General features: G+C 45.2%; 1 protein-coding gene across 4 annotated transcripts in view; it reads right to left on the bottom strand.

Annotated features, from left to right (window-relative positions):
* PDZD2 (PDZ domain containing 2) overlaps positions 1 to 23,998 on the bottom strand; it is a 467,120-nt gene that overhangs the window by 79,931 nt on the left and 363,191 nt on the right. For all 4 annotated transcript variants that reach the window (XM_068251259.1, XM_068251260.1, XM_068251261.1 and 1 more), the window contains 5 exons: positions 21,767 to 21,881; positions 17,658 to 17,731; positions 13,198 to 13,423; positions 8,951 to 9,068; positions 3,520 to 3,652 (listed from right to left, as the gene is read on the bottom strand). In XM_068251259.1, the coding sequence (XP_068107360.1) occupies positions 3,520 to 3,652; positions 8,951 to 9,068; positions 13,198 to 13,423; positions 17,658 to 17,731; positions 21,767 to 21,881 (666 nt within the window). The remainder of the gene's footprint in view (positions 1 to 3,519; positions 3,653 to 8,950; positions 9,069 to 13,197; positions 13,424 to 17,657; positions 17,732 to 21,766; positions 21,882 to 23,998) is intronic.

The raw sequence follows: 23,998 nt of genomic DNA, 5'->3' as shown, positions 1-23,998 counted from the left end.
GCTCAAATGCTTTTCAGCTACCGAGCAGGAATGTGTATGGCGGCGGTTTCCGACGTTTTGCTGCCTTTCGAGCCCATAGGGGTTTGGGCAACCACAAACAGAAATGACACTAGAAGCTACACACAGCACCTCGGAAAATTGGATCGATCACAGCACGAGCGCAATTGCCAGAAATCAACAGTAAACGCATTGACATGACCACTTCCATTAATCTCAAAACGACAGGGGAAATCTCCAGCAGCCGTCTGTCTGAACCGGCCCTAACAGATGAGTAGGAGGGTATGATTATACCACATATATCGATTCAGTAGTTCTCCCTTAAAAGCCGCCAAAGGACTTACTAAAACTGTACACAAAAAAAGGTAACGCAAGCGGGTGCAAAAGGACACTGAACAAGAATGTCAGCATGCTTGACCCCATTTTGTTAACTGTTTTTGAATGAACTAAGCATTGCTTGATTGTAATAGCGTGATGCAGTACAGGAGTAACCTATACTGAGCTATGGTAACGAGAGTATGACCTCTGCTGTGTGACCTTATCCAGACGTCTCTGGGGACTTCATGTGTAATCAAGAATGCAGCATAACTCTGCCCCTTATATACTATATATATGTATGTATGCAATCATCACTGATGAGAGCGTTTCTTCTTTCACACACAATCACGTCTCGCCCGGCCCATTCACGGTTATCCGTAAATAGATGAAAATTGCACAGATGATGATCTGCAGCTGTCTCTGGCCCGAGAAAGCATCAGCTCATCACATAAACCTTGGCTGCAAGGAAAAAACGTCAGTATGGCTATTCATGCTATAGTCATTACAGCTGGGCTTAAAAGAGGTCTCCGGGCATAATTTTCACTGAAGGCTCTCATTTATCAATGTCCTGAAAGTGGCCTCAACTAGACACCTTTTTTTTTTAAGCTTCACCTCTTGTAGCGAGTCATTTCCTCACTGCATTCCAAAACAGCTAAGGAAGTTTAGTAGGTGATAGTTATTAAACATCTTGTATAACAAAAACAGGGCGTCCGGTTGAACTTATTTTTCTTTGTGGATAGCCAGGCATCTGTTTCGGTTTTAAAGTCGATCTAAACTCAGAACTTTCTATCTGCTCTAAAGATTAAGCACAGCATGATCCTCCTCCTGGTTGCCATGGAGTCGGGGATTAGACACCATTGAGCTTCCAGCTATTGCTGGCGGCTGAATTACGGCAGTTTTATTGTAATTTGGGCTCGCTGTTTTGACAGCGCCCAAATTACTGACTTAGCCGTGCAATACCCATTATGGCCTATGGCGGCAGAGGCTTCGCCCACATCTCTAGTACCCTTTTTTTACCTGTCTCGCTATGATCTGGCTAAACAAATACAGAAAAATGAATTTCTTCAGCAACTGTAGGTGGAATAGACTTTTAATTGTGTTCTGTGCAAGAGTTTAGGCCTGCTTTAAAGGGAACCTGACGTAGTTGCAAATAAATATTACATAATAACCTGGCCATCGGTTCCTTTCAGCAGCTCACCATTTTCTTCTTACAGTGATCCCTTCCAGTTCTGACAATGTTTTGTCAGAACTGAAATATACCAGTTGCTGACAGTTATATATCAGCAGCTGTCAGTTACAACTGAATGTGCAAGGTAATGTCCATGTTCCCCTATGGTTCAAGTGAGTGATATTACAGTTTAACAGTGTGCTGACCAGAAAGCGGTTATGGGGTAATGGCCATTTTAAAAATGGAGGACAGAGAATTCCATTGATCACAGGGGACAAATGGGATGCAGGAGAGGAGAAAGAGATTGAGGAGTAGACTACACAGAAGGTAGGTATGGCCTCTGTATGGTTATATTGACTTTTTATTTTCAGTTCAGGGACCTGAACTCAGAACTTCCTCTGCTCTAAAAACGATAAATAACAGCATAATAACCTTTACAGAAAGAAACATTTCCTTGTTACAGCTTATAGAGTTCCTTCAGAGATGATGAAATGAAGTTACTTCCTGGTTTGCTACGAGCACATAAAAGGTAAACTTCCTGTGTTTACATATTAGCTCTCAACTCGGCAGACAGCTGACAGCTCAAATTACACTAGCTTATTACTTGCGGAGAAGGGAGAATTAGGCTGTTCTCTACAAACACACACAAGGTAGACACAGGGTGGATTTCTCTGTGTTCTCCTTCTCTCCTGTGCAAGAGTTCAAGTCCGCTTTAACCCCTAGCCGTTTGGCATGAACGCGGCGGTAGCCCCAGGACCACTCCACACCGATTGGCGTGAATGGATGCGGGGGGGGGGGGGGGGGGGTGTTGGTTGTCGTAATGCGCGCGCATAACCACATGAATGACAGAGCTCCTCTACACCATCAGTCTCCCAGCGACGAAACCGACGTCTATTACCACTGCGATCTACAGCAGCACTGTAGTGGGGACAACGGTGTGACACGGCTGTCCCCCTGGCAGGCGGAAAAGTGATCCGCTGACTGGCTGGCGGGGGGGAGGGAGGGAGTTATAAATAAATACAAAAAAAGGGTAATATTTATTTAAAAATAAATACAATATTTGTAAATAAATAAATAAATAAATAACTGGGGTAGCGGATCAGACCCCACCAACAGAAATCTCTGTTGGTGGGTAGAAAAGGGAGGGGAATCACTTGTGTGCTGAGTTGTGCGGCCCTGCAGCAAGCCCTTAAAGCAGCAGTGGCCCAATGAAGAAAAAAATGCCCTGGTCATTAGGGGGGTTTAACACTGCGGTCCTCAAGTGGGTATATGTTCCAATTTTATTTACTGTTATAAACATGCACACACATTTAAAATCAGATCAGTAATAATACACGGTACATATACCATTCCAATAGTGGAATACATGTATGATAACCTTGCTGTTCCCCAGAAGCCTAAGCTAATCCAGGAAGCTGGGGCAATTGTTCAGTGTCTGAAGCTAGTGTCAGATGCCACTCAAGAACATGAACCCAGCAGGGGAGGTAATTTAAAATAATGTACTGAAAGCATGATGGCAGCCCCCTATGAATCAAAGACTACATCGGCTTTATTTAGACATACTATAGTTACTGTGATATTTGCCTGATGAAGCAGGACTACACCTGTGAAACGTGTTGCATTGTGGAGTATACAAATAAGTAGAATTGTGTCTAGTGATTGGAAAGGGAAGTCCACCACTACCTCCCTTGTTATGTTTTTAGCATAACTTTATTCTTGTGTTGGAACCTCTGCTCTAACAATAAGTTTATAGTCTGTCTAGTCTACCCCTGGTGGAGGGATATTACCCCTACTTCCTTCCTGTCTGCAGAGAGCGACTTCTTGACTTGGGTGGGGTCGGGTCTGGTCTCCCCACCTGCTTATATAGTGGTTGCCTGAGTAGTGACCTTTGTTTGTGAGTATGTATTCTATTCACTGAAAATATTTACTTCCTACACTCACTGCACTGTTGTGGGTTCTTGGTTTCCTCTTTGTCTCTTTCGTACAAGTCGCTGTCTCTGGACAAGGCCTGCTACACAGAGTGACTGGCTTCTCACCTTTGGGTTGGGATGTCGGCTGATTATTAAGCTCACGGGTCCCGGCCCGCACTCGCTCAGGATGGCGTACGCCTCGCTCAATGCCGCGTGCCGGAGACTGACGGAGTCCGCTTCCAGGATCTGATCGCCACGGCTACAATGAGAGAACAATAGAAGCTCAGACAAACAGATGTGACGATTCCTTCATGGAAAATTACATACAGCAATGACATCATCAGATCAAACAGCCAAAACAATATGTGTTCATTCCACATAGAAATGCTGTAGAAATCAGCTGCACTGAGCTGTGTTTGTTTATTTAGCTACAGTTGAGTGCAATTATCTGTAAAAGTGTGTAATCAGTAGGCATGACTCACAGAGCGTCAGTGCTGGCTGTAAAGGAAAACACAGATGCTTTAAAGGGATACTTAAAGAGACTCTGAGGACTCATAAAATTCACATTTTTATATTAAAAATCTCTTTAAAATCCATGCCCTAAAATCCATCCCCACGACTGCACACTAACTAGATCCCTCAAACACCCCGGGGCACACTGCGGGGAGCACTCCCGTGAAGAGGCAGAGCTTTTGGCTGCAGCTCTGCCTCAACACGTGTCCATCAGCGCGGATCACCGCCTCTGCCCGCCCCTCTCAGTCTTCCTTCACAGAGAGGGGCGGGGGAGAGGCGGAGATATGCGCTGATTGATTCCCATGGAGGCAGAGCTGCAGCTGAAAGCTCTGCCTCCCGGGACAGCAAAATCGACGACCAAGAAAGTTGTGGATTTTTGCTGGGGAGTTTGGGGGGATTTAGTTAGTGTTCAGCCGCGGGGATGCAGCATTTTAGTTAGGGCAATGATGTAAAAAGAGATTTTTATTATAAAAACGTGAATTTTATGAGACTTCAGTCTCTTTAATGCTGGCAATACACAATGTGTTTTATCAGTCGATTTTACGTTTGATTGATTTTCGATTCGTTTTTCCGCACGATTTTTTTTATCAATTTCCATTCACTTCTATGAGAAATTATGATCGAACATGTTGGAAATTATGTATCGAACGATCTATCAAAAATAACATTATTAAAAAAATGTATTGTGTATTCCCAGCATAAGCCTGGAATAAAAAAAAAAAAAAAAAAAAAAAAAAATCAGTTTTACTCACCTGGGACTTCTATCAGCCCCCTGCAGCTGTCCGGTGCCCTCGCAGTCACTCACAGATGCTCCTGCCCCCCGCCACCAGCTAGTTTCGTTTCTCTGACAGGCCTGGCCACATGCAGCCTTCTTTGCGTTTCCGTCCTGTGCCGGACACTATTGCGGATCGGAACGCGAAAAAGGAGGAGATGCGTGGACAGGCCTGCACAGGCGCAGTGAGCATGTTGGCCGACAAGGAAACTAGCTGGCAGCGAGAGACAGAAGGATCCGCGAGTGAATGCGAGGGCAAGGGCTGGCTGCAGGAAGCTAGCAGAAGCCCCAGGTGAGTAAAACTAATTTAATTTTTTTTATGCAAGGCTTTAGTATCCGTTTAACCCTTCCATTGCTCCCTGAAAATTTATCAGTCAATTTTCAGGTTTTTTTTTGTTTTTTTACGATTTATGTGCATTGTAACAAAGACATTTTTTTCCTGATTGTTTTCATACTGTGCCTAATCTTTTAGACTAGAAAGTTCTGAGCTCAGATCCACTTTAAACACAAACTTTTGCTACATATTTTGCAAACGAGGACTTTAACACATTCACTTGCTGTTAAAAGTTCATAATGAAATCCTTTTATGACATAATCATTCCACCCCGCTGGGATCAAACGCCTATGAATACCGTATCGCTGCCAGCGAGGCATATCAGAGCGCGCTGCGCTAGAAACAATGTCTTTCATGACATCATCACACATCAGTGTAAATAAATCAAGATTAAAACGCAGCCTGGATTGCAAGCGAAACAAAGAATTAAAGTGTACAGCGAATAACCTTCTGCTTCTCAATACAGAATAACAAACAGGCCAGAACGTCTGCCACACTTCACACTGAACAGTGTCATTATCCCCCCACATCTGGAAGCAGTCAGGGAGATAGGCCATCTAACCAGCATTAAAGGGATTTCCAGCCGCTTATGAGAAGCAGATTTTCTGTACAGCACCCCTTTCACAAGAGCCGTTTTAATTTTGAGTGACTTCGCTACAATTATCAACCCGAGTGGAGAGAAGCAGCCTGGCTTCACCAGGGAGAAGTACATCAAATGGGCCTTAAAGCGGAATATAACCCAGCATTTCAACTTTGCTCTAAAACATTATTTACAGCATATTATATGCAACCAGAATTTTTTTTTTATTAGACCAGCATTGGAAGGGTTACACACAGAGCTTTAAAGTACCGTGGAGAGAAATGCAGACGCATCCGAAGTTTAGATAGATACATTTAAGTAAACACAACGTAACAAGTGTGGAATGCGACACACACTCTCTTAAAGGGACTCCGAGCAGTGCAGAAACTATGGAAAGATGCATATCATTTTAAAGCTCTCTTTCTCCTCTTTCCAATGATATATAAACCACCACCCTACGTCTTTTAGTTTTTGCTATTTTCGCGATTGAAATTGCCGCGGCTGCGATTTCGATCGCGAAAATAGAGAAAACTAAAAGGTGTAGGGCAACGATTTAGGTGTCGTCAGAAAGAGGAGAAAGAGAGCTTTAAAATGATATCCATCAAGCCATAGTTATATTGTATTACACAGGACGACACTTTCCCCAGTGTCAGCAGCTCCATTCTGCTGAATGCAGCTGCTGACTTTGACAAAAAGTCGCCCTGTGTAATACAACATAACTATGGCTTGATGGATATCATTTTAAAGCTCTCTTTCTCCTCTTTCTGACGACACCTAAATCGTTGCCCTACGCCTTTTAGTTTTTTCTATTTTCGCGATCGAAATCGCGGCCGCGGCAATTTCAATCGCGAAAATAGCGAAAACTAAAAGGCGTAGGGTGGCGGTTTATATATCATTGGAAAGAGGAGAAAGAGAGCTTTAAAATGATGTGCATCTTTCCATAGTTTTTGCACTGCTCGGAGTCCCTTTAATAATAATAATAATAATAATAATCTTGACTGTCCTCCAGCTCCTGCACAGTCAGAGAGCGTGTCTCACAAGTGTGTGTCACATTCCACACTTGTTACGTTGTGTTTACTTAAATGTATCTATCTAAACTTCGGATGCATCTGCATTTCTCTCCACGGAACTTTAAAGCTCTGTGTGTAACCCTTCCAATGCTGGTCTAGTAAAAAAAAAAAATGCTAGTCGCATATTATATGCTGTAAATAATGTTTTAGAGCAAAGTTGAAATGCTGGGTTATATTCCGCTTTAAAGTGAACCAAACACCATTTTTAGCACCCAGGGCATCTCAATAGCACATTAACCACTTGTCGACCGCACGCTTATACCGTGCGTCGGCAAAGTGGCAGCTGCAGGACCAGCGACGCAGTACTGCGTCGCCAGCTGCAGGCTGATTAATCAGGAAGCAGCCGCTCGCGCGAGCGGCTGCTTCCTGTCAAATCACGGCGGGGGGCTCCGTGAATAGCCTGCGGGCCGCCGATGGCGGCTCGCAGGCTAAATGTAAACACAAGCGGAAATAATCCGCTTTGTTTACATTGTACGGCGCTGCTGCGCAGCAGCGCCGTAAGGCAGATCGGCGATCCCCGGCCAATCAGCGGCCGGGGATCGCCGCCATGTGACAGGGGACGTCCTGTCACTGGCTGCACAGGACGGATAGCGTCCTGTGCAGCCCCGATCACCGGGGATGAGCAGGTAGGAGAGGGAGGGGGGAATTTCGCCGCGGAGGGGGGCTTTGAGGTGCCCCCCCGCTAAATGGCTGCAGGCAGGAGCGATCAGACCCCCCCTGCACATCATCCCCATAGGGGGGAAAAAAGGGGGGCGATCTGATCGCTCTGCGTGCCCTCTGATCTGTGCTGGGGGCTGCAGAGCCCACCCAGCACAGATCCCTTCAAACAGCGCTGGTCCTTAAGGGGGGGGTAAAGGGTGGGTCATCAAGTGGTTAAAAATGCATGGCAACACCAAGTCTCATTATAAAAAAAAAACTTCAATTTTACATTTAAAGTTTATCAGAGGTTTTATTAGCCTACTTCAGCAGGCCTGCCCGATCACAGAGGTGTCAGGCAGTTAAGGAGTAATGTAATTGTTCTATTGCAAACATTGAAGTAAATAATGCCTCTCATCAACAGAGGGGGTTTAAAAGAGTTTATCCAGGGGGCAGGTGTGAAGAGAACATCTGTGACTTCTGTATAGAAGGATGGTTAGAAGGGGAGGGGGGAACATGGCAGCTCCTATAGCTATTAGAAACCAGGAGAAATACCAGGTAAAAAGGGTGCTTAGTTCCCTTTGCCCTGGAATAGAGAAATAAATAGAGCATTGGACATAGGAGGCCAGCAGTCAGTGTATGAAGTATGTAAGTAAAGGGGCAGACGTGTGAAAATATCGCTTCTCAGAAGCGTTGTGAACTGGAGCGCCTTCAGGCCTTTCACCGGTACAAAATGCAGGGTGCCCAGGAACTCTCTTTACTATGCACTTGCTAGGAGTCCATGTGTGCAACTTGCAAAGACAATTATTGACCTGTGGAAGCGGGCAAGCCCAGCACAATGCTTCATCTGTAATTGGTGTCTAATAAACCTAATTTTCTTAAAGATAACCAGAGATGAAGCACCCTATTGTATTTTACCTTATAAATCAGTGGGAACATGACAGTAAACACCTAATCTGCTCTTTGTTTCATTGTTCTCTGTTTAATCTGACTGTTATCACCTCTGATAAGAATCCCCGACTGAGCACTCAGTCTAGCTTTGCTATGGAAAGATTATAGCTGAGTCTGTCTTCTCTGGTGTCTTTTCAAGCCTAAGCCTGCCCCCTTGTGGCTCTGCTATAATGACTCAGCTATAATTATTCCCTGCAAAGCCAGACTGAATGCTCAGTCCGGGATTCTTATCACAGCTGATAAGACACTTTTAGCAGTGAGGATGAAACAGAGAGCAGGGTAAGTGTTTTCTCTAATGTTCTTACTGATATATATGGTAAAATACACAAGGGTGCTTCGTTTCTGGTTCCCTTTAAAGGACCACTGAACTGAGAAGAATATGAAGGCTGCCATATTTGCTTTTAAACAATGCAAATTACCTAGCTGTCACCATGATCCTCTGCCTCTAATATGTATAGCCATAGCCCCTGAACAAGCATGCAGATCAGGAGTTCTGACTGAAGTCTGACAGGATTAGCAACATGGTTGCTTCCGGTGTGTGATTCAGACACTACTAACGCCAGAAGTTCAACAGGACAGCCAGGCCACTGGTATTGTTTAAAAAGAAATAAATAGGGCAGCCTCCATATTACGTTTACCTTGGGGTCCTTTTAAACAATACCAGTTGCAGCACAAGCTTATTATCATTTCATCTTCTATACCTGAGCCTTCCGTCCATTTTGGCCACAGATCCCGGTGCTAAGCTGTGGATATAAATCCCGGGAGGACTGTTTTCTAAAGTCAAGCAGCAGACGCCGATTCCTAAGCCGACACCGGGTTCTGCAACAACACAAAACACAGAGGATACATTTATAACTGAACACACTGCGTCCTACTACATTTCATATTGATCAGCGATGGCATTTTTCAGTACAACTTAAAGGGCAACTGAAGTGAGAGGTATATGAGAGCTGCCATATTTATTTCCTTTTAAACAATACCGGCTGCCTGGCAGCCCTATTGATCTATTTGGTTGCAGTAGTGTCTGGATTACACCAGGAACAAGCATGCAGCTAATCTGGTCAGACCTGACAATGTCAGAAGAACCTGATCTGCATATGCTTGTTCAGGGTCTATTGTTCAAAGTATTATGCTGGGCATACATGGGTCGATCCGGCGGCCGATTATCCGCCGGATCGACCCCCGCCGTGTCCCCGCGGATCGATTCCCGCTCGTCCCCGCCGGCGGTCCTTATCAGCCGCTCGATTCCCTGCCATTGTCCGCCGGGGAAATCGAGCGGGGTGCGGGTCGAGCAGCTTGATCGGGCCAGCTGAATATTATCAGCTGGCCGGATCAGCTGGTTGATACACGGTACAGAAACGTACCGTGTATCCCCAGCATTAGAGACAGAGGATCAGCAGGACAGCCAGGCAACTGGTATTGCTTAAAAGGAAATAAATATGGCAGCCTCCATATCCTTCTCACTTCAGTTGTCCTTTAAAGCACAGGTGTCAAACACAAGGCCCGTGGGCTGAATGTGGACCTCCTTGGCATTTTATGTGGCCCGCAGTGTACCAGAGATGAAGCACCCTCATGTATTTTACCATATATATCAGTGGGAACATTAGAGAAAACACCTACCCTGCTCTCTGTTTCATCCTTCACTGCTCAGCCTGCTTCTTATCAGCCCTGATAAAATCCCTGACTGAGCATTCAGTCTGGCTTTGCTCAGGAATCTTTATAGCTGAATCATTATAGCAGAGCCACAAGGGGACAGGCTTGGGCTTGAAAAGACATCAGAAAAGACAGTCTCAGCTATAATGATTCTTTAGCAAAGCCAGACTGAATGCTCAGTCAGGGATTTTATCAGGGCTGATAAGAAGCAAGCTGAACAAGTGAAGAATGAAACAGAGAGCAGGGTAGATGTTTTTTCTAATGTTCCCACTTATATATATGGTAAAATACATGAGGGTGCTTCGTCTCTGGTTCACTTTAAGTAAAAATTTGCCAGGGGTATGAATAATTTTGGCCAGCACTATATATATTGCATTTGTCCCAGAGTAAGATGCACTGCAAATTACTTATTTCATATGTAGGTGTCATTTGCAGTAGGTAGTAATAATCTGATGGCTCAAATAGCATTGCCACTAACCGTACAACCTTGATTGTACAATGTTATGTCCATGAGCTATAAGGACCCCCCCCCCCCCCAACACCATTTCCTCACATAGCAGAGTAGCACAGCAGAGCAGTACAATAGTTACCTGCTCCAGCGACGCGTTGTGTCTCTTCTGTTCTTCCTGGAAGTCTTACGCTCTAAGCTGCACACTTCTGTTTTCCGATCACGTGACATACCTCAGGAGCCAGAGGTATGCAGCATAGAGGGTGTGGCTGTCAGGAAGACCAGAGGAGACCGGAAGCAGTGCTGGAGACAGTAAACTTTAAACTATTAATCTGCTCCACTGAGCTACTCTGCAGAAGGGGGAGGGGCAAGCCCCCACGGTTGCTATAGTTATAGCACTTAATTTGAGACTGTTTTTCAGACCGTATAGTTATGCCACTTAATGAGACCATTTGACCCGTGACTAAAGCTAGCCATATACTTATCGATTTCTGCCATTGATATACGGCCGATTTGATTGCTTTGATTGAATTAGCTAAAAATTGATGCAGCAGGTAGCATAATCGATTGACTGATCAATTGATTTCCAGACAAATTTGATAGACTTACTCGGATCAGTTCAGAAGGAATAGCTAGGTCGATTGGTGGCTGGTGGCAGATCGATGGCCCACAGCATTGCATTGGATCGAATAGAGCAATGCTGCATTGCAATGGATTTTCAATAGATTTCTGAAATCTATTGGAAATCTGTTCCTAGTGTGTGGCACACATCAGATACTGTAGATTCCTGTCAGATTCGACCTGACTGGCATCTGACCAGAATCCATCTGATGGTCAAATATGCTGGAAATCTATAATTGTATGGCTACCTTTATGATGGATACACACTGAGATTTTCTGGCAGATTTACTGTCAGATCGATTATTTCCAACATGCCCAATCTAAGTTCCGACCATTTTCTGTTCGATTTCCGACCATTTTCCGTTCACTTCAATAACATCGGAAAAATGCTTGGAAATCGATCAGAAATCAGATCAGACATTGCATGCAGGGCTGGATTTACCATAAGGCACTATAGGCACATGCCTACAGGCGCCTGATGATGGAAAGGCAGCTCACCCCCTCCCCAAGTGCCTCCCTCCTGACTTATCTATGCAGAGTCCTGAGCAGAGTGTAAATGAGAGGTTTTTCACCAGAGTCTCGGCATTCCACTGACCAGATCTCTCTTCAGTCGGGGGCATCTCTAGCTACCTAATACTTGGGGGTACCTTTAGCTATTTATTAGTGAGGGTACCTCTGGCTAACTTATGCTAAGGGGCACCTGTAGCTACCTATGACGGGCAGGAGAAGTAAGGGAGAAGTGACAGCTTGGCTAGCCAGCACACTTGCGGTGCGATTCGGTGTTTGTAGGTTCACAGAGAGTGAAATCTAGGGTGCCAAGACATCAGTGCCTATAGGCTCCCGTGAGATAAATCCGGGCCTGATTGTATGTATCCCCTTCTCATAAAAAGTTATGACTTGCTGGGCCTTCCCTCTTCACCTCATCCCCAAGTCCAGTGTGCGCCGGTGTCCGGAATGTAGCTCCGCCCCCTTGCAGACCAGTGCCATGGCGCTCTGTAGCCGAGATGGACAGAGCCCCGTTGCAGAGACCTGCTGTGGCACACAGCACTTCTCTGCAAGGGGGGCGGGGCTTTGCTCACAAGGGACTTGAGGGTGAGGGTGAGTTGGAGAGGAAAGACCCTGCAAGTCACAATTTTTTATGAGAAGGGGATACATACAATTTGTATTTTAGTCTGAATAGTCAAGCATACACAGGTGTAATTTCCAAAATGATTGGAACTGCTTACATTCATGCTTGTTGTCACATGATTGCTTTTATGCTCTTGTCACATGATTGCATTTACGCTCTTGTCACATGATTGCATTTATGCTCTTGTCACATGATTGCATTTATGCTCTTGTCACATGGTTGCATTTATGCTCTTGTCACATGGTTGCATTTATGCTCTTGTCACATGATTGCATTTATATCCATGTCACATTAAACTCAGCCGGTGCGGCAGCTAAAGAACACCTCAGGCCAGAATCTAGCATTTATAGCGGGCCCGATACTATCGGGCCCGCTATAAACGTTGTTCAGAGATACAGCATGCCGGGTCATCTCCACTCAATCTCACGAATATTATAAATGGGAAAGTTTGGATGTTTGTTACTCGATCACGCAACAACGGCTGAACAGATTTGAATGAAATTTGGCACACACACAGTACATTACTTGGAATAACATATAGGATACTTTTTATCCCCATAACCAAAAAGTGGGCGGAGACAAATACAAATTTCACTGGGAAAATGTAAACTGCAGCCATTCTTACACTGTTAATGGCAGGGTTCTCAAACTTTGCAGAGTTGGTCACTGGGTGGCTGGGATTAATATTCAGAAAAGTGGGTGGAGCCTACAAATGCCAATCAAAATGCACCTATTGATTTTGAAGGGGAATATTTAATTGCTGCCAGTCTTGCTCTGTTAATGGCACAAGCCCCAAACCTGGTACAGTTGGTCATTGGGTGACTGGGGTTCTAAATCAGAAAAGGGGGGTGGAGCCACAGCCAATCAGATTTGCTTTTATTTCAATGTAACTTATTGATGCCAAAGACCGCAAAGCTCACAAACTAGGTAATTGAGTAATAGGTTAGAAAAAATTGGGCGCGGAGCCAACACCAGCCAAATACATACCCGGGCAACGCCGGGTCATCAGCTAGTAAATAATAACGATAGTAAAGAAAGACAGATACTGATGCTCCTAGAAAAGTGGAACATTCAGGAATGGCAATTGATGATCATACCTTTGTTAAGAGTCACCTCCATGACGATCCTGTCCTTGGGGCCGGGTCCCTTACGACTCGCCGGGGAGGAATCACCATCCAGCGACCCCTGGAGCGAAGGCCCGAAGCTGATGCTGGAGTTGGGGGAACTGGAGCGGCTCAGTAAGGTTGGGGTGGGGCAAGGCGTGAGGCTGGGGCTGCGTAGGCGGGTCCGCACGGTCAGCGTTACCACTCCTTTCCTGAGTTGCTGTCAAGGACAAGTGATGGATAAGATCATTCAGAGCAGGCCGACTGCTGCACTTGTACTCAATTCATAAAAACGTGAGGTATAGGAGACATTCACAGGAAGGGGATTATGGCTGTGTTCACACATAAGAGGTGTACATTTCTGGTAAAACTGATACAAATTGATACAAAACTGATACATAACTGACAGGAAAGGCCAGTACTGGACCGGACGAGAAATGTATAGATTTATGTGTGAACCAGGCCTAGAAGAACAAAGACATCACAATGTGGGAAAGAGATCTGAAACAACTTAACCCTTAAAGAGAAACTCCGACCAAGAATTGAACTTTATCCCAATCAGTAGCTGATACCCCCTTTCCCATGACAAATCTATTCCTTTTCACAAACAGACCATCAGGGGGCGCTGTATGGCTGATATTGTGGTGAAACCCCTCCCACAAGAAACTCTGAGGACCGTGGTATTCCTGGCAGTTTCCTGTCTGTGAACCTTGTTGCATTGTGGGAAATAGCTGTTTACAGCTGTTTCCAACTGTCAAAAAAGCAAGCAGCAACTATATATCCCTGCCAACAGTAAAAATGTCACCATGTGATAAATGTTAGAATGTAAATCAGGGGAGGAAAGATTTTACAATGGGCAAACACTGACTAAATCATTTATACATAATTATTGTAAAAATGAAGCACTTTTTTATTACATTATTTTCACTGGAATTCCTCTTTAACCTTCCCAGCGTTCAATTTCTCCAGGATTTCTGTGCAAACAGTGATAAAATTTATTTTTAAAACTTTTTTTTTCCTGTAACTTGCCAAAATGTGTCAAGCAAGGGTCTAGTATACAGTGCAGGAGAGTATTGATGTGTATGCATGTTTATACTGTTCACAGCATGTTTTTTTGAACGGACATTTCTGTCCATACCGCTAGGAGGGTTAAGCAGCCAATTTATTTAGAGGCAAGTGCTCCATGCCAATTTATTTTAGTGCATTGCTTTTGTCTTATTTGTTACACTTCCTTGCTACTAACTAGTACTGCTGTAATGTGTATTTATGGCCACTTGTCACTAGGGGGCAGTGTGAGATAACAGAATACTTCTGCTTTCAGTTTCTACAGCCTCTGCTAGCAGAGAGACAACAAAGTATTGCAAGAATTTCTAGCACAACCAGTTCTGCGGCTGAGGTCAGAAGCAGTGCGCTCAAACAAGATAATTCCTTTGAAGCTGCTAATAAGTTAAAGAGACACTGAAGCGAGAATAATTCTCGCTTCAGAGCTCAGTTAGCAGGGGCACGTGTGCCCCTGCTAAAACGCCGCTATCCCGCGGTTAAACGGGGGTCCCTTCACCCCCAAACCCCCCCCTGCAAAATCAACGACCAAATTGGTCGTAAAATTTGCTCTTCCTGGAGGCAGGGCTAACGGCTGCAGCCCTGCCTCTCAGCGCGTCTATCAGACGCGCATCGCCACCTCTCCCCCGCCCCTCTCAGTGAAGGAAGACTGAGAGGGGCGGGGGAGAGGCGGATGTACGCGTCTGACAGACACGCGGGAGGCAGGGCTGCGGCGGTTAGCCCTGCCCCAATGCGGAAGAGATTCCGCGATGTACGGAGGGGATTTGGGGGTGAAGGGACCCCCGGTAAGCCGCGGGATAGCGGCGGTTTAGCAGGGACACACATGCCCCTGCTAACTGAGGTCTGAAGCGAGATTTATTCTCGCTTCAGACTCTCTTTAAGGGCTGGGGCCTATTAGAAACTGCAAATCACAATTGTAATCATTTTAGCACTTTTGTAACAATTTTTGCAGCGTTTTCCAGAGCGATTTCTGACGATTTTGAAGCACTTTTTAATTCAGTGCTAGGTTTTTTTGCATAGCGATTACAGTTACCATTAGCGCAAGGCTTTATGGGTATAAATGAGTGGGATTTTTTTGCTATTAAAAGTTCTACAAACTCAATTGGTGCAGCATTTGGAAAGCGGTTTTGCAGTGATCCTACACTCTGTATTGAAGGAAAAACGCTCCAAAAATGCTGCAGGCAACGCATGTGGCCAGCAATATATATATATATATATATAGGGACTATTGTTACTAAATACAGACAGTCCCCTACTTGCACCAACTATATACATTTAGGCCTCATTCACACCTGAAATCAAAAACACAAACATTTTGCGTTTTTGTGCGTTTTTTCCCCCCTCCCGGTGCACCACTGCGTGCTGCATTTATGGTAACAGCGCTTTTCCAGAGCGGTTTTGAGACTCACTCTCTGACACAAGTCAGGAAGTGAACTCTTTGACCCGGAAAAGAATAAATACAATGTATTTATTCTAAAAAACGCAAACACAGCATAAAGCGGTTTTGTGAGTGTTTAACGCTCTTCCTATACCTTCCATTATAGCAAATACGCCCCAAAAATGGTAGAGGCACCGCTTTGCTCAATGCACGGCTCACAAACCGCGCTGATATGAACCTTCTCACACAGATTCATTGAACAAGCGTTTGGTGGGCGATTTCTAAAATCGCCTGCGCTTGAAAAAAGGCCGAAAATGTCCCTAGTGTGAACGAGTCCTTAAAATGTTCATTTCCCTTAGAGTAAAATGTACTATACATGACTTTTCTCCTATGTGGCTGTCACTCACAGTAGGCAGGAAAACACTGACAGATCTGAAAGGTTTTAGACTAGTCCACCTCCTTATGGGGGAGTCTCAGTATTTTCTATATTCTTTACAAAATTGCTCACTGGAAAAGATCTTTATAAAGATTTTGGCTGACCTCCCTACTTGCCAGAATGCTATTCTGGCAGTTGGACTGAGCATCTGTCACTCCATAAGCACTTTTACCTGACAAATCCCCCTTAAGGGAGCGTTCACACTTAGAACCGCAGAACGCCGGCGATTACCGCCGGCGTTTTGCGGTAGTGATTTTCCCGCGATTAGCGCGGAAAAAATCACTGGACACTGCAGCGGTTTTGGAGCGATCGCGATTAGCGTGCTGTGCACGCTAATCACGATCGCTAACCGCGTAACGCTCGTCGCCGGCAAACCGCTGCATGCAGCGCGGTTGCCGCTATCGCTAACCGCAACCACGGCAGTGAGAACACTGCCACTCGCTACAATGTGTAGCGGTTCTTGCAGAACCGCTAGCGGTTTGCCATGAGCGGGAATCGTGCGATTCCCGCTCAGGTGAGAACGGGCCCTAAGGAGATGGATTAGTTCAAAACCAGATCTGTCAGATTCTTACTACGGTACCTACTGTAAGTGACAGCAACATAGGAAAAAAGTTTTTTTTCATGTATTTTACTCTTGGAGAAATCTACATTTTATCTGTATTTTACAATTTTAATATGTTTCACAATAATTCTCCTCAATAAAATGAAATAAAAATAAAGATTTTAGCTTACCTGGGACTTCTTGCAGCCCCGTGGTCCCCTGTGCCCGAACTGTTGTTCGAAGACCCTCTGGCCAGCAGCAGCGACCCCCGCAAAGCTGGCCTGTTGTTGGCTACTGCACATGTGCTGCCCTGGGCCTTGCACACCCTGATCGTGCTCCTGCGGCTGGGAGTGTTCTGTGCATGCGCCGTACACAAAAATTGCTACTGCGCATGCAGTGGGAGCGCTATCAGGGTGTGCGCAGCTCGGGGCCACGCATGTACAGTAGATGGCGAATGACGGTGACGGGTCAGCTTTGCGGGAGTCGCTGCTGGCCAGAGGGAATCAGGAGGACGTTGTGGGCACAGGGCCACTCTAGGGGGCTGCAAGATGCCCCAGGTAAGTTAAAATCATTTTTTTCCCCTTAATTATTCTTTTAAGCATCTTTTGAAAAACGACTCTTCTAATTCTGAAAATTACAAGAAATGTGCGAGTGCGTTACATCCGGGTGTACAGAAAGCGAGCTGGTTTATATAACATAATCGCACTATACACGGGAAAAAAAAGGGTAAAGATGAAAAGGTCACCATTGTTTTCGTAAAGCCGACCCTTATCTGGGCCGGTAAGACGCAGTGATTAGTAGCGAGACATCGGCGGAGCTAAATATAGCCCGCGTCTGTCTGGTAACCTTTATTGTAATCCCACCCATGTCCCGCCGCTGTCACCTCTGCTGGGAAAGCTGCTAGGTAGAGAGAGACTGTGATAAGCTATCGGTATCCAGGCAGCATCCTGGCAGACACAACAGTGGGAATGTTATCACCGAGGCCCATTGTGCGCCAGGTGACAGGCTATCTCCACACAATCCTCTGGGGCTCCTGATACCTTGAATGTCTGTATTGCCTCTTGGTGGGTCATTCCTTGCAGCGAATCGCCGTTCACTTCCAGAAGTTCATCTCCTGTTAATAAAACAGCAATATCACTCCAGGGCACAATGTACAAAGCAAACCTATACGAACAAGCAGCAGATCTATAATTCCCCTGATCCTCAGCCCAGATGTGAAGGTGAAATCATTGGAAGGACAAATCCTCGAGAGTAAAATGAACCTTTGCCAAGTACTTAAAGAGACACTGAAGCGAAAATAAAAATATGATATAATGAATTGGTATTACTAGAAGATTAGCAGCAAAGAAAATATTTTCATTTTTATTTTCAGGTATATAGTGTTTTTTTCTTACATTGCATCATTCTCTAATATGTGCAGATTACACAACACTCAGCATTCAAAATGATTCTTTCAGAGCAGTCTGAACTAAAGACCTCCCCTCTGGCAGAGAAAAAGAAAATTGTTCACTAACAGTTGAGATAATAAAAGTCAGAAGACAGCCCTCTCCAGGACTTTGAAAGTCGTAGAGCTTAATGGTTTTTTTGCATAGAGATAACAACTGGAGTTTCTTAACTCTTCCTGTACTGGAAACAATTAGACTGATGTATCTGATCTTAATGCTTTATTTCTTATCTGTACCACACATACAAATCATAATATTTTTTTTTTCGCTTCAGTGTCTCTTTAAAAAAAATCCAAGAAGCTTTCTTTTCTGCAGTCTGTCCTGGATTTAAATACAGTAGCTGTAGGAGCTGCCACCCCCCTCCCCCTCTTATTTATCCAGGGGAAGGTGTGAATATAATCAAGTGTGACTTCTCTAAGCTATTTGAAGCACAGTGTCCTATCTCCCCACCCACCGCTGATGAAAGATTTTGTTTGTTCATTGCTACTGCTAATTACAGCAGTCCTTATCTGCCTGCTCTCTCTGCGGATGGCAGGCCACGGAAATAGGGTGATAAAAGCCTCTAATAAACATTTAAATATAAAAAGAGGCGGCAAAATGGAGTTTGTTAGGAATTAGTCACATTGTTGGCAAGCCTTTTAAATGTGCTATTGAGATGCCCTGGGGGCTAAAAATGTTGCTCAGTTCACTTTGAAGCAAAACTTTGAGTTGTAGGGGAAGAAAAAAAAATACTTACCTCAGGAGGGTGAAGCCACCGGATCCTACAGAGGCTTCCTCCGTCCTTTTCCATCAAACCATTCCAGACCACAGACTCCCAATGCGTGGCCACACTGCACCTGCGCAGTAGGGCGGACGTGCTTGGGGCTCCAGCGGAAATAGCCAAGTCTGAACATGTCTGTCTTTCTGCAGGTGCTGATGGCTTGCACTTGCACAGTGGCATGGACATGATTAGCTATTTCTGCCGATGCCCCAGAGGGTCAATGCCACTGTGCATTTTGCAAGCCTTCGATAAGCCCTTGTTGAATGTTTTGTGGAGGGCACACTGCTGGAACGGCCCAATGGAAGAGGACAGGGAAAGGCTTCGAAGGACCTAGAGGCTTCCCTCTCCCAAGGCGAGTACCCATTTGGAACACTGGTTTCCCCTTTACAGGTACACTTTAAAGTGACCCTATAATGGAAGGGATATGGAGGCTCACTGGAAGAAAGAACCGGGACTGCACCTGGATGAGTTGCAAACTTTGCTTTACTTTATGTCACAGTAACAGCAAGCATGACGTTTCAGCCATCAAGACCTTCACCAAGTGCATGGCCGAAACATCATGCTTGGCGTCACTGTGATATGAAGATAAGCAACATTTCCAACTCCTCCAGGTGGGATTCTGGTTCTTCCTTCCATTGCGGCTATTACATGGTCCATTGAGTGAAGTTATACACTATTTAGACTGTGGGATATAGAGGCTGCCATATTTGTTCCCTTTTAATCAACGCTAACTGCCTGGCTGTCATGCTGATCTTCTGTATCCTAACACTGTAAACTGCTGATCCAAAATAAGTATGCAGACTGGGTGCTCTATATATTGTTTTGTTGAAAGGTAGGCAGCTTTCTCAGCTACTCATCATTTACAGCAGACCTGAACTCCAAACTTCCTCTCCGCTCCAAAAGATATACAACAGCATAGTAACTTTTAAATACAAAAATTCTTTGTTACAGTTGATACAAATCCTGCAATAAATCGGCAGTGTGTTTTCTTTCTGCTTTCATGGAAGTTGACATATTGTTAACATCTTGTGTTTACAAATTAGCTTCTCTGCCATGGCAGTCAGCTGGTAGATCAACTTGTGATTAGTCACAGATGAGGGGTAAATACACAGGCTAAACTCTCTGGATACATACAGGGTGCATTTCTCTGTGTTATCCTTCTGTCCTGTGCAAGAGTTTAGGTCCACCATAACACAGAACTATTTTTAGTACAGCGTGTAAAAAAAAGCGATCCCGATAAGGCGCTAGATAAATTGGGCTGGCAGTGACGACCACAGCGTTTCATTTTAACTTATTGTGCAGCTTTACCATTGGATTAGAGCTCTCAACACCGTAGGAGAAAACAAACCTCTTGACACTGCTGTTACCGGCAAGCAGGGGGTTAAGCAGCGACTCTACAGAAAATCCCTGAGCGAGCAGATTGGAGAATGACGGATCTAAGCCGGGCTACTGCTTGATGAGAGTCACATGATCGGCACCGACCGGCTTTCTTCAAATAACTAAATATGATATATTTGCCTTTCTGATGAGATCTGGAGAGACAGCTGAACATGAAATCCTCATCTGGAGTAAATGCAGGCATTATGTAGGTCAGACTAGACTGTGCAGGAAGAGTGAGCACTGCTAGATGGGAGGTCTGGGGAACCGGCACTCAGGGCTGGTGCACACCAAAACCCGCTAGCAGATCCGCAAAATGCTAGCAGATTTTTAAACGCTTTTTTTATTTTTATGAGGCGTTTTGCTAGCGTTTTGCGGATTGCTGCTGCGGATTTCAGTATAGTAGATTTCATATTTTGTTACAGTAAAGCTGTTACTGAACAGCTTCTGTAACAAAAACGCCTGCAAAACCGCTCTGAACAGGCGTTTTTCAGAGTGGTTTGCGTTTTTCCTATACTTAACATTGAGGCAGAAACGCATCCGAAATCCAAAAAATGCCTCACCCAGGCATTTTTCGTTTCTGCAAAACGCCTGCCGCTCTGGTGTGCACCACCCCATTGAGATACATTGACCAAGCAGATCCGCAGCCGCAAGCGGATCTGAAAACGCCCAAAAAGCCGCTCGGTGTGCACCAGCCCTCAGTGTCACAACTCCCGCCAGCCAATCACAGATCATTCCTAACAGATGTCACTCCAGTAAATTAAAACCTACAGAGCTGGACATACCCTAAATGCTTTATGACTCTTGTATTAACCTCCTTGCCGGTTATCCCGAGCTGTAACGGGGTAACCTGCGCAGGAGGATTGCTCAGGCCCCGCTGGGCCGATTTTCACAATTTTTTTTATTGCACGCAGCCAGCACTTTGCTAGCTGCGTGCATAACTCGATCGCTGCCGCTCGGCGCTACCCGTCGTGCCTCCCCCCCTAGACCCCTTGCGCAGCCTGGCCAATCAGTGCCAGGCAGCGCTGAGGGGTGGATCGGGACTCCCTCTGACGTCCATGACGTCATCGCGATCGTCGCCATGGAGACTGGGGAAGCCATGCAGGAAATCCCGTTCTAAACGGGATTTCCTGCTTGCGCAGATCGCTGGAGGCGATCGGAGTGGGTGGGGGGATGCCGCTGCTCAGCGGCTATCATGTAGCCGCATATTAAAAAAAAAAAGTGCTGTGCTGCCCCCTTGCCGCAATAATTGGAACGGCAAGGGGGTTAAAGTGAACCCGAGGTGAAAATACACTGATGAGATAATTAATTATATTTTTCCTCCTACTTCTAAAAATGATTTTATAAAGTATCCCAGGGTTTCATTTTATATTTAAACATTTACAAAGTAGGTTGAATGTTTTACGCTCTCTAATCAGTGGGAACCTAATAAGTATCTCAGAGTTAGTAAAAGGTCAATAGTTAATGTCTTTAATCTCTCCCTCAGAAGTTGTATTCTGCCAGGAAAACTTTTATGATCTGCAGTCCCGCCTCTGCCCCCTGGTGTTGATGCATGACATTGTCTCACCTTCTTTCAGCCTCCCATCAGCCGCTGCAGCTCCATTGGAGAAGATGGTCTTTACGAAGATTCCCATTCTACCTCTGGCAGAATCCTGACCTCCGACGATGCTGAAGCCGAGTCCCTGAAGGAAGACAAGTAGGACATGAAGATTATAGTCTTCACCTAAGGACCCTGAGGCTCCTTTGACACCTGACCCGCTGCGTTTGGCATGCGTATGCGATAGTACGCGGTTTTTCCACAAATGTAATAGAAAACCTATTTGTTACAATCCCCACACACTGGCATCTGCAAAAAAGCAGCACAGTACTCTTATTTTTGCGGATGCCAACGTGTGGGGATTGTATCAAATAGGTTTTTGTTACATTTCAGGGAAAAACACGCACTAACCCGTACTAATGCAAACACATGCCAAACGCAGAGGATCAGGTGTAAAAGGAGCCTAAATGCAAAGCCATCACTTGCCCTTACCAAGCCTACCTGCAAATCCCACCAGCACTGCATGACTTGTGGGTATCCACTAGTGAAATAAGCTTTGAAATTGAACCAATCAAACATCTTGGAGAGTGCAGATAGGCTGGCAGTAGACGGGAGCTAGCAGAATGGGCATGCAGCTGAAGCAGGGTCAGTGTGGGAGATGCGCGCAAGCTTGAGCGAAGGTCAACATCCCTAATACATGAAATTAGTGCACATGCGGCCCACGGGCCGTGATTAGGGATTAGGTCTTTTGTCAAGCTTTAAAATGCTGGCAAGTAATCAGAATCACTCTGTGAAAAAAAGAGTCTCCTATTGCTTTTGCAGTCATAATTTGATCCTCTAAAACCCTTATAGCTCAGCAGATGTAATGTGTGTGTGTGTGAGAGAGAGAGAGAGAGAGAGAGAGAGAAAGAGACAGAGAGAGAGAGGAGATAAAGAGAAAGAAAGTAAGTAAGAGAAAGAAAGAGAGAAAGAAAGAGAAGGAGAGAAAGAAAAAAAAAAAAGGAAGAGAGAAAGAAAGTAAGAAAGAAAGAGAAAGAGAAAGAGAAAGAGAAAGAGAGAGAGAGAGAGAGAGAGAGAGAGAGAGAGAGAGAGAAAAAGAGAGAGACAGAGAGAGTGTCCCCTCCCTCTGACATTGCAGCCACTCCCTTAATGCTGCCCTCCTCCGGCATCTGATCACATGACATGCATCGGGAGCTGGGTATGCTACCGGGAGGAGGAGGACCCAACACAGTAGGAGCAGGTAATTATTTTTACACAGCTTTGCTAAGTTTTCTCTGCTGAGTGCTGGGGGTGTCCTGACTGACCACTGTGAGAAGAGTGGAAGAGGGGGCACCATGATCATTTTGTTTTCGGGGCATGGGGGGTCCCGGGTGGGCTGTTACTCCCCCGGCCATAACCAACCCACACCTTGCACTAATAACGGTAAATAGGCCCGAAACAGCTGCCTGCAACAAGTTCAATTAGATAGCTCTGTAAATGATTGTACTATAGCCTGGCAATAAACCAACAGTCCCAGATGTACATCTGACTCACGCAGGCAGAAGGAAATGATTTGTATATTCCACCCATTATCCTAACGCAGGGGTCTCAAACTCAATTTACCTGGGGGGGCCGCAGGAGGCAAAGTCAGGATGAGGCTGGGCCGCATAAGGAATTTCACAATCGCGGCGCATCGCCGCCTCTGCCCGCCCCTCTCACTCTTCCTTGTATCGAAGGCCGCAAATGGCCTGCGGGCCGCAAGTTTGAGACCCCTGTCCTAACATGATGCATTATGGGTGGTCGTTCTCAACCAGTTTGCATGTCAAATTTACAAATACCAACTTTTGGATTTTGTTTACACGTAATTATGCAAATGCTGAAAAACTCTACTTGCAAGGCAGCTGTCAGCACTGACAAATCTAGCCTTCAAGAAGAGTTCCTTCATGAAGACAAGGCCAACTTCATATCAATGTTCGGAGTCCACTTTTAAAGTGGACCTGAACTCTTGCACAGGACAGAAGGAAGACAGAGAGAAATGCACCCTGTATGTATTTAGAGAGTTTAGCATGTGTAATTCCCCCTCATCTGTGACTAATCTCCACCATAATTTGATCTCTGAGCTGTGTCAGCTGGCTGCCTCAACAGAGCAGCTAATTTGTAAACACGGGATGTTAACACTGTGGGCTTGATTCACTAAGACAAATAGCATGCCTTATCAAAGTTAGCACACCTTATCAAAGTTAACACACCTTATCAGAGTAGCATAGCGATCTTATGCCTGCT

Source organism: Hyperolius riggenbachi, chromosome 1, assembly GCF_040937935.1.
Source record: "Hyperolius riggenbachi isolate aHypRig1 chromosome 1, aHypRig1.pri, whole genome shotgun sequence".
Classification (NCBI taxonomy): domain Eukaryota; kingdom Metazoa; phylum Chordata; class Amphibia; order Anura; family Hyperoliidae; genus Hyperolius; species Hyperolius riggenbachi.
The sequence above is the reverse complement of the archived record's forward strand: the minus strand, read 5'-3'. Positions and strand labels throughout refer to the sequence as shown.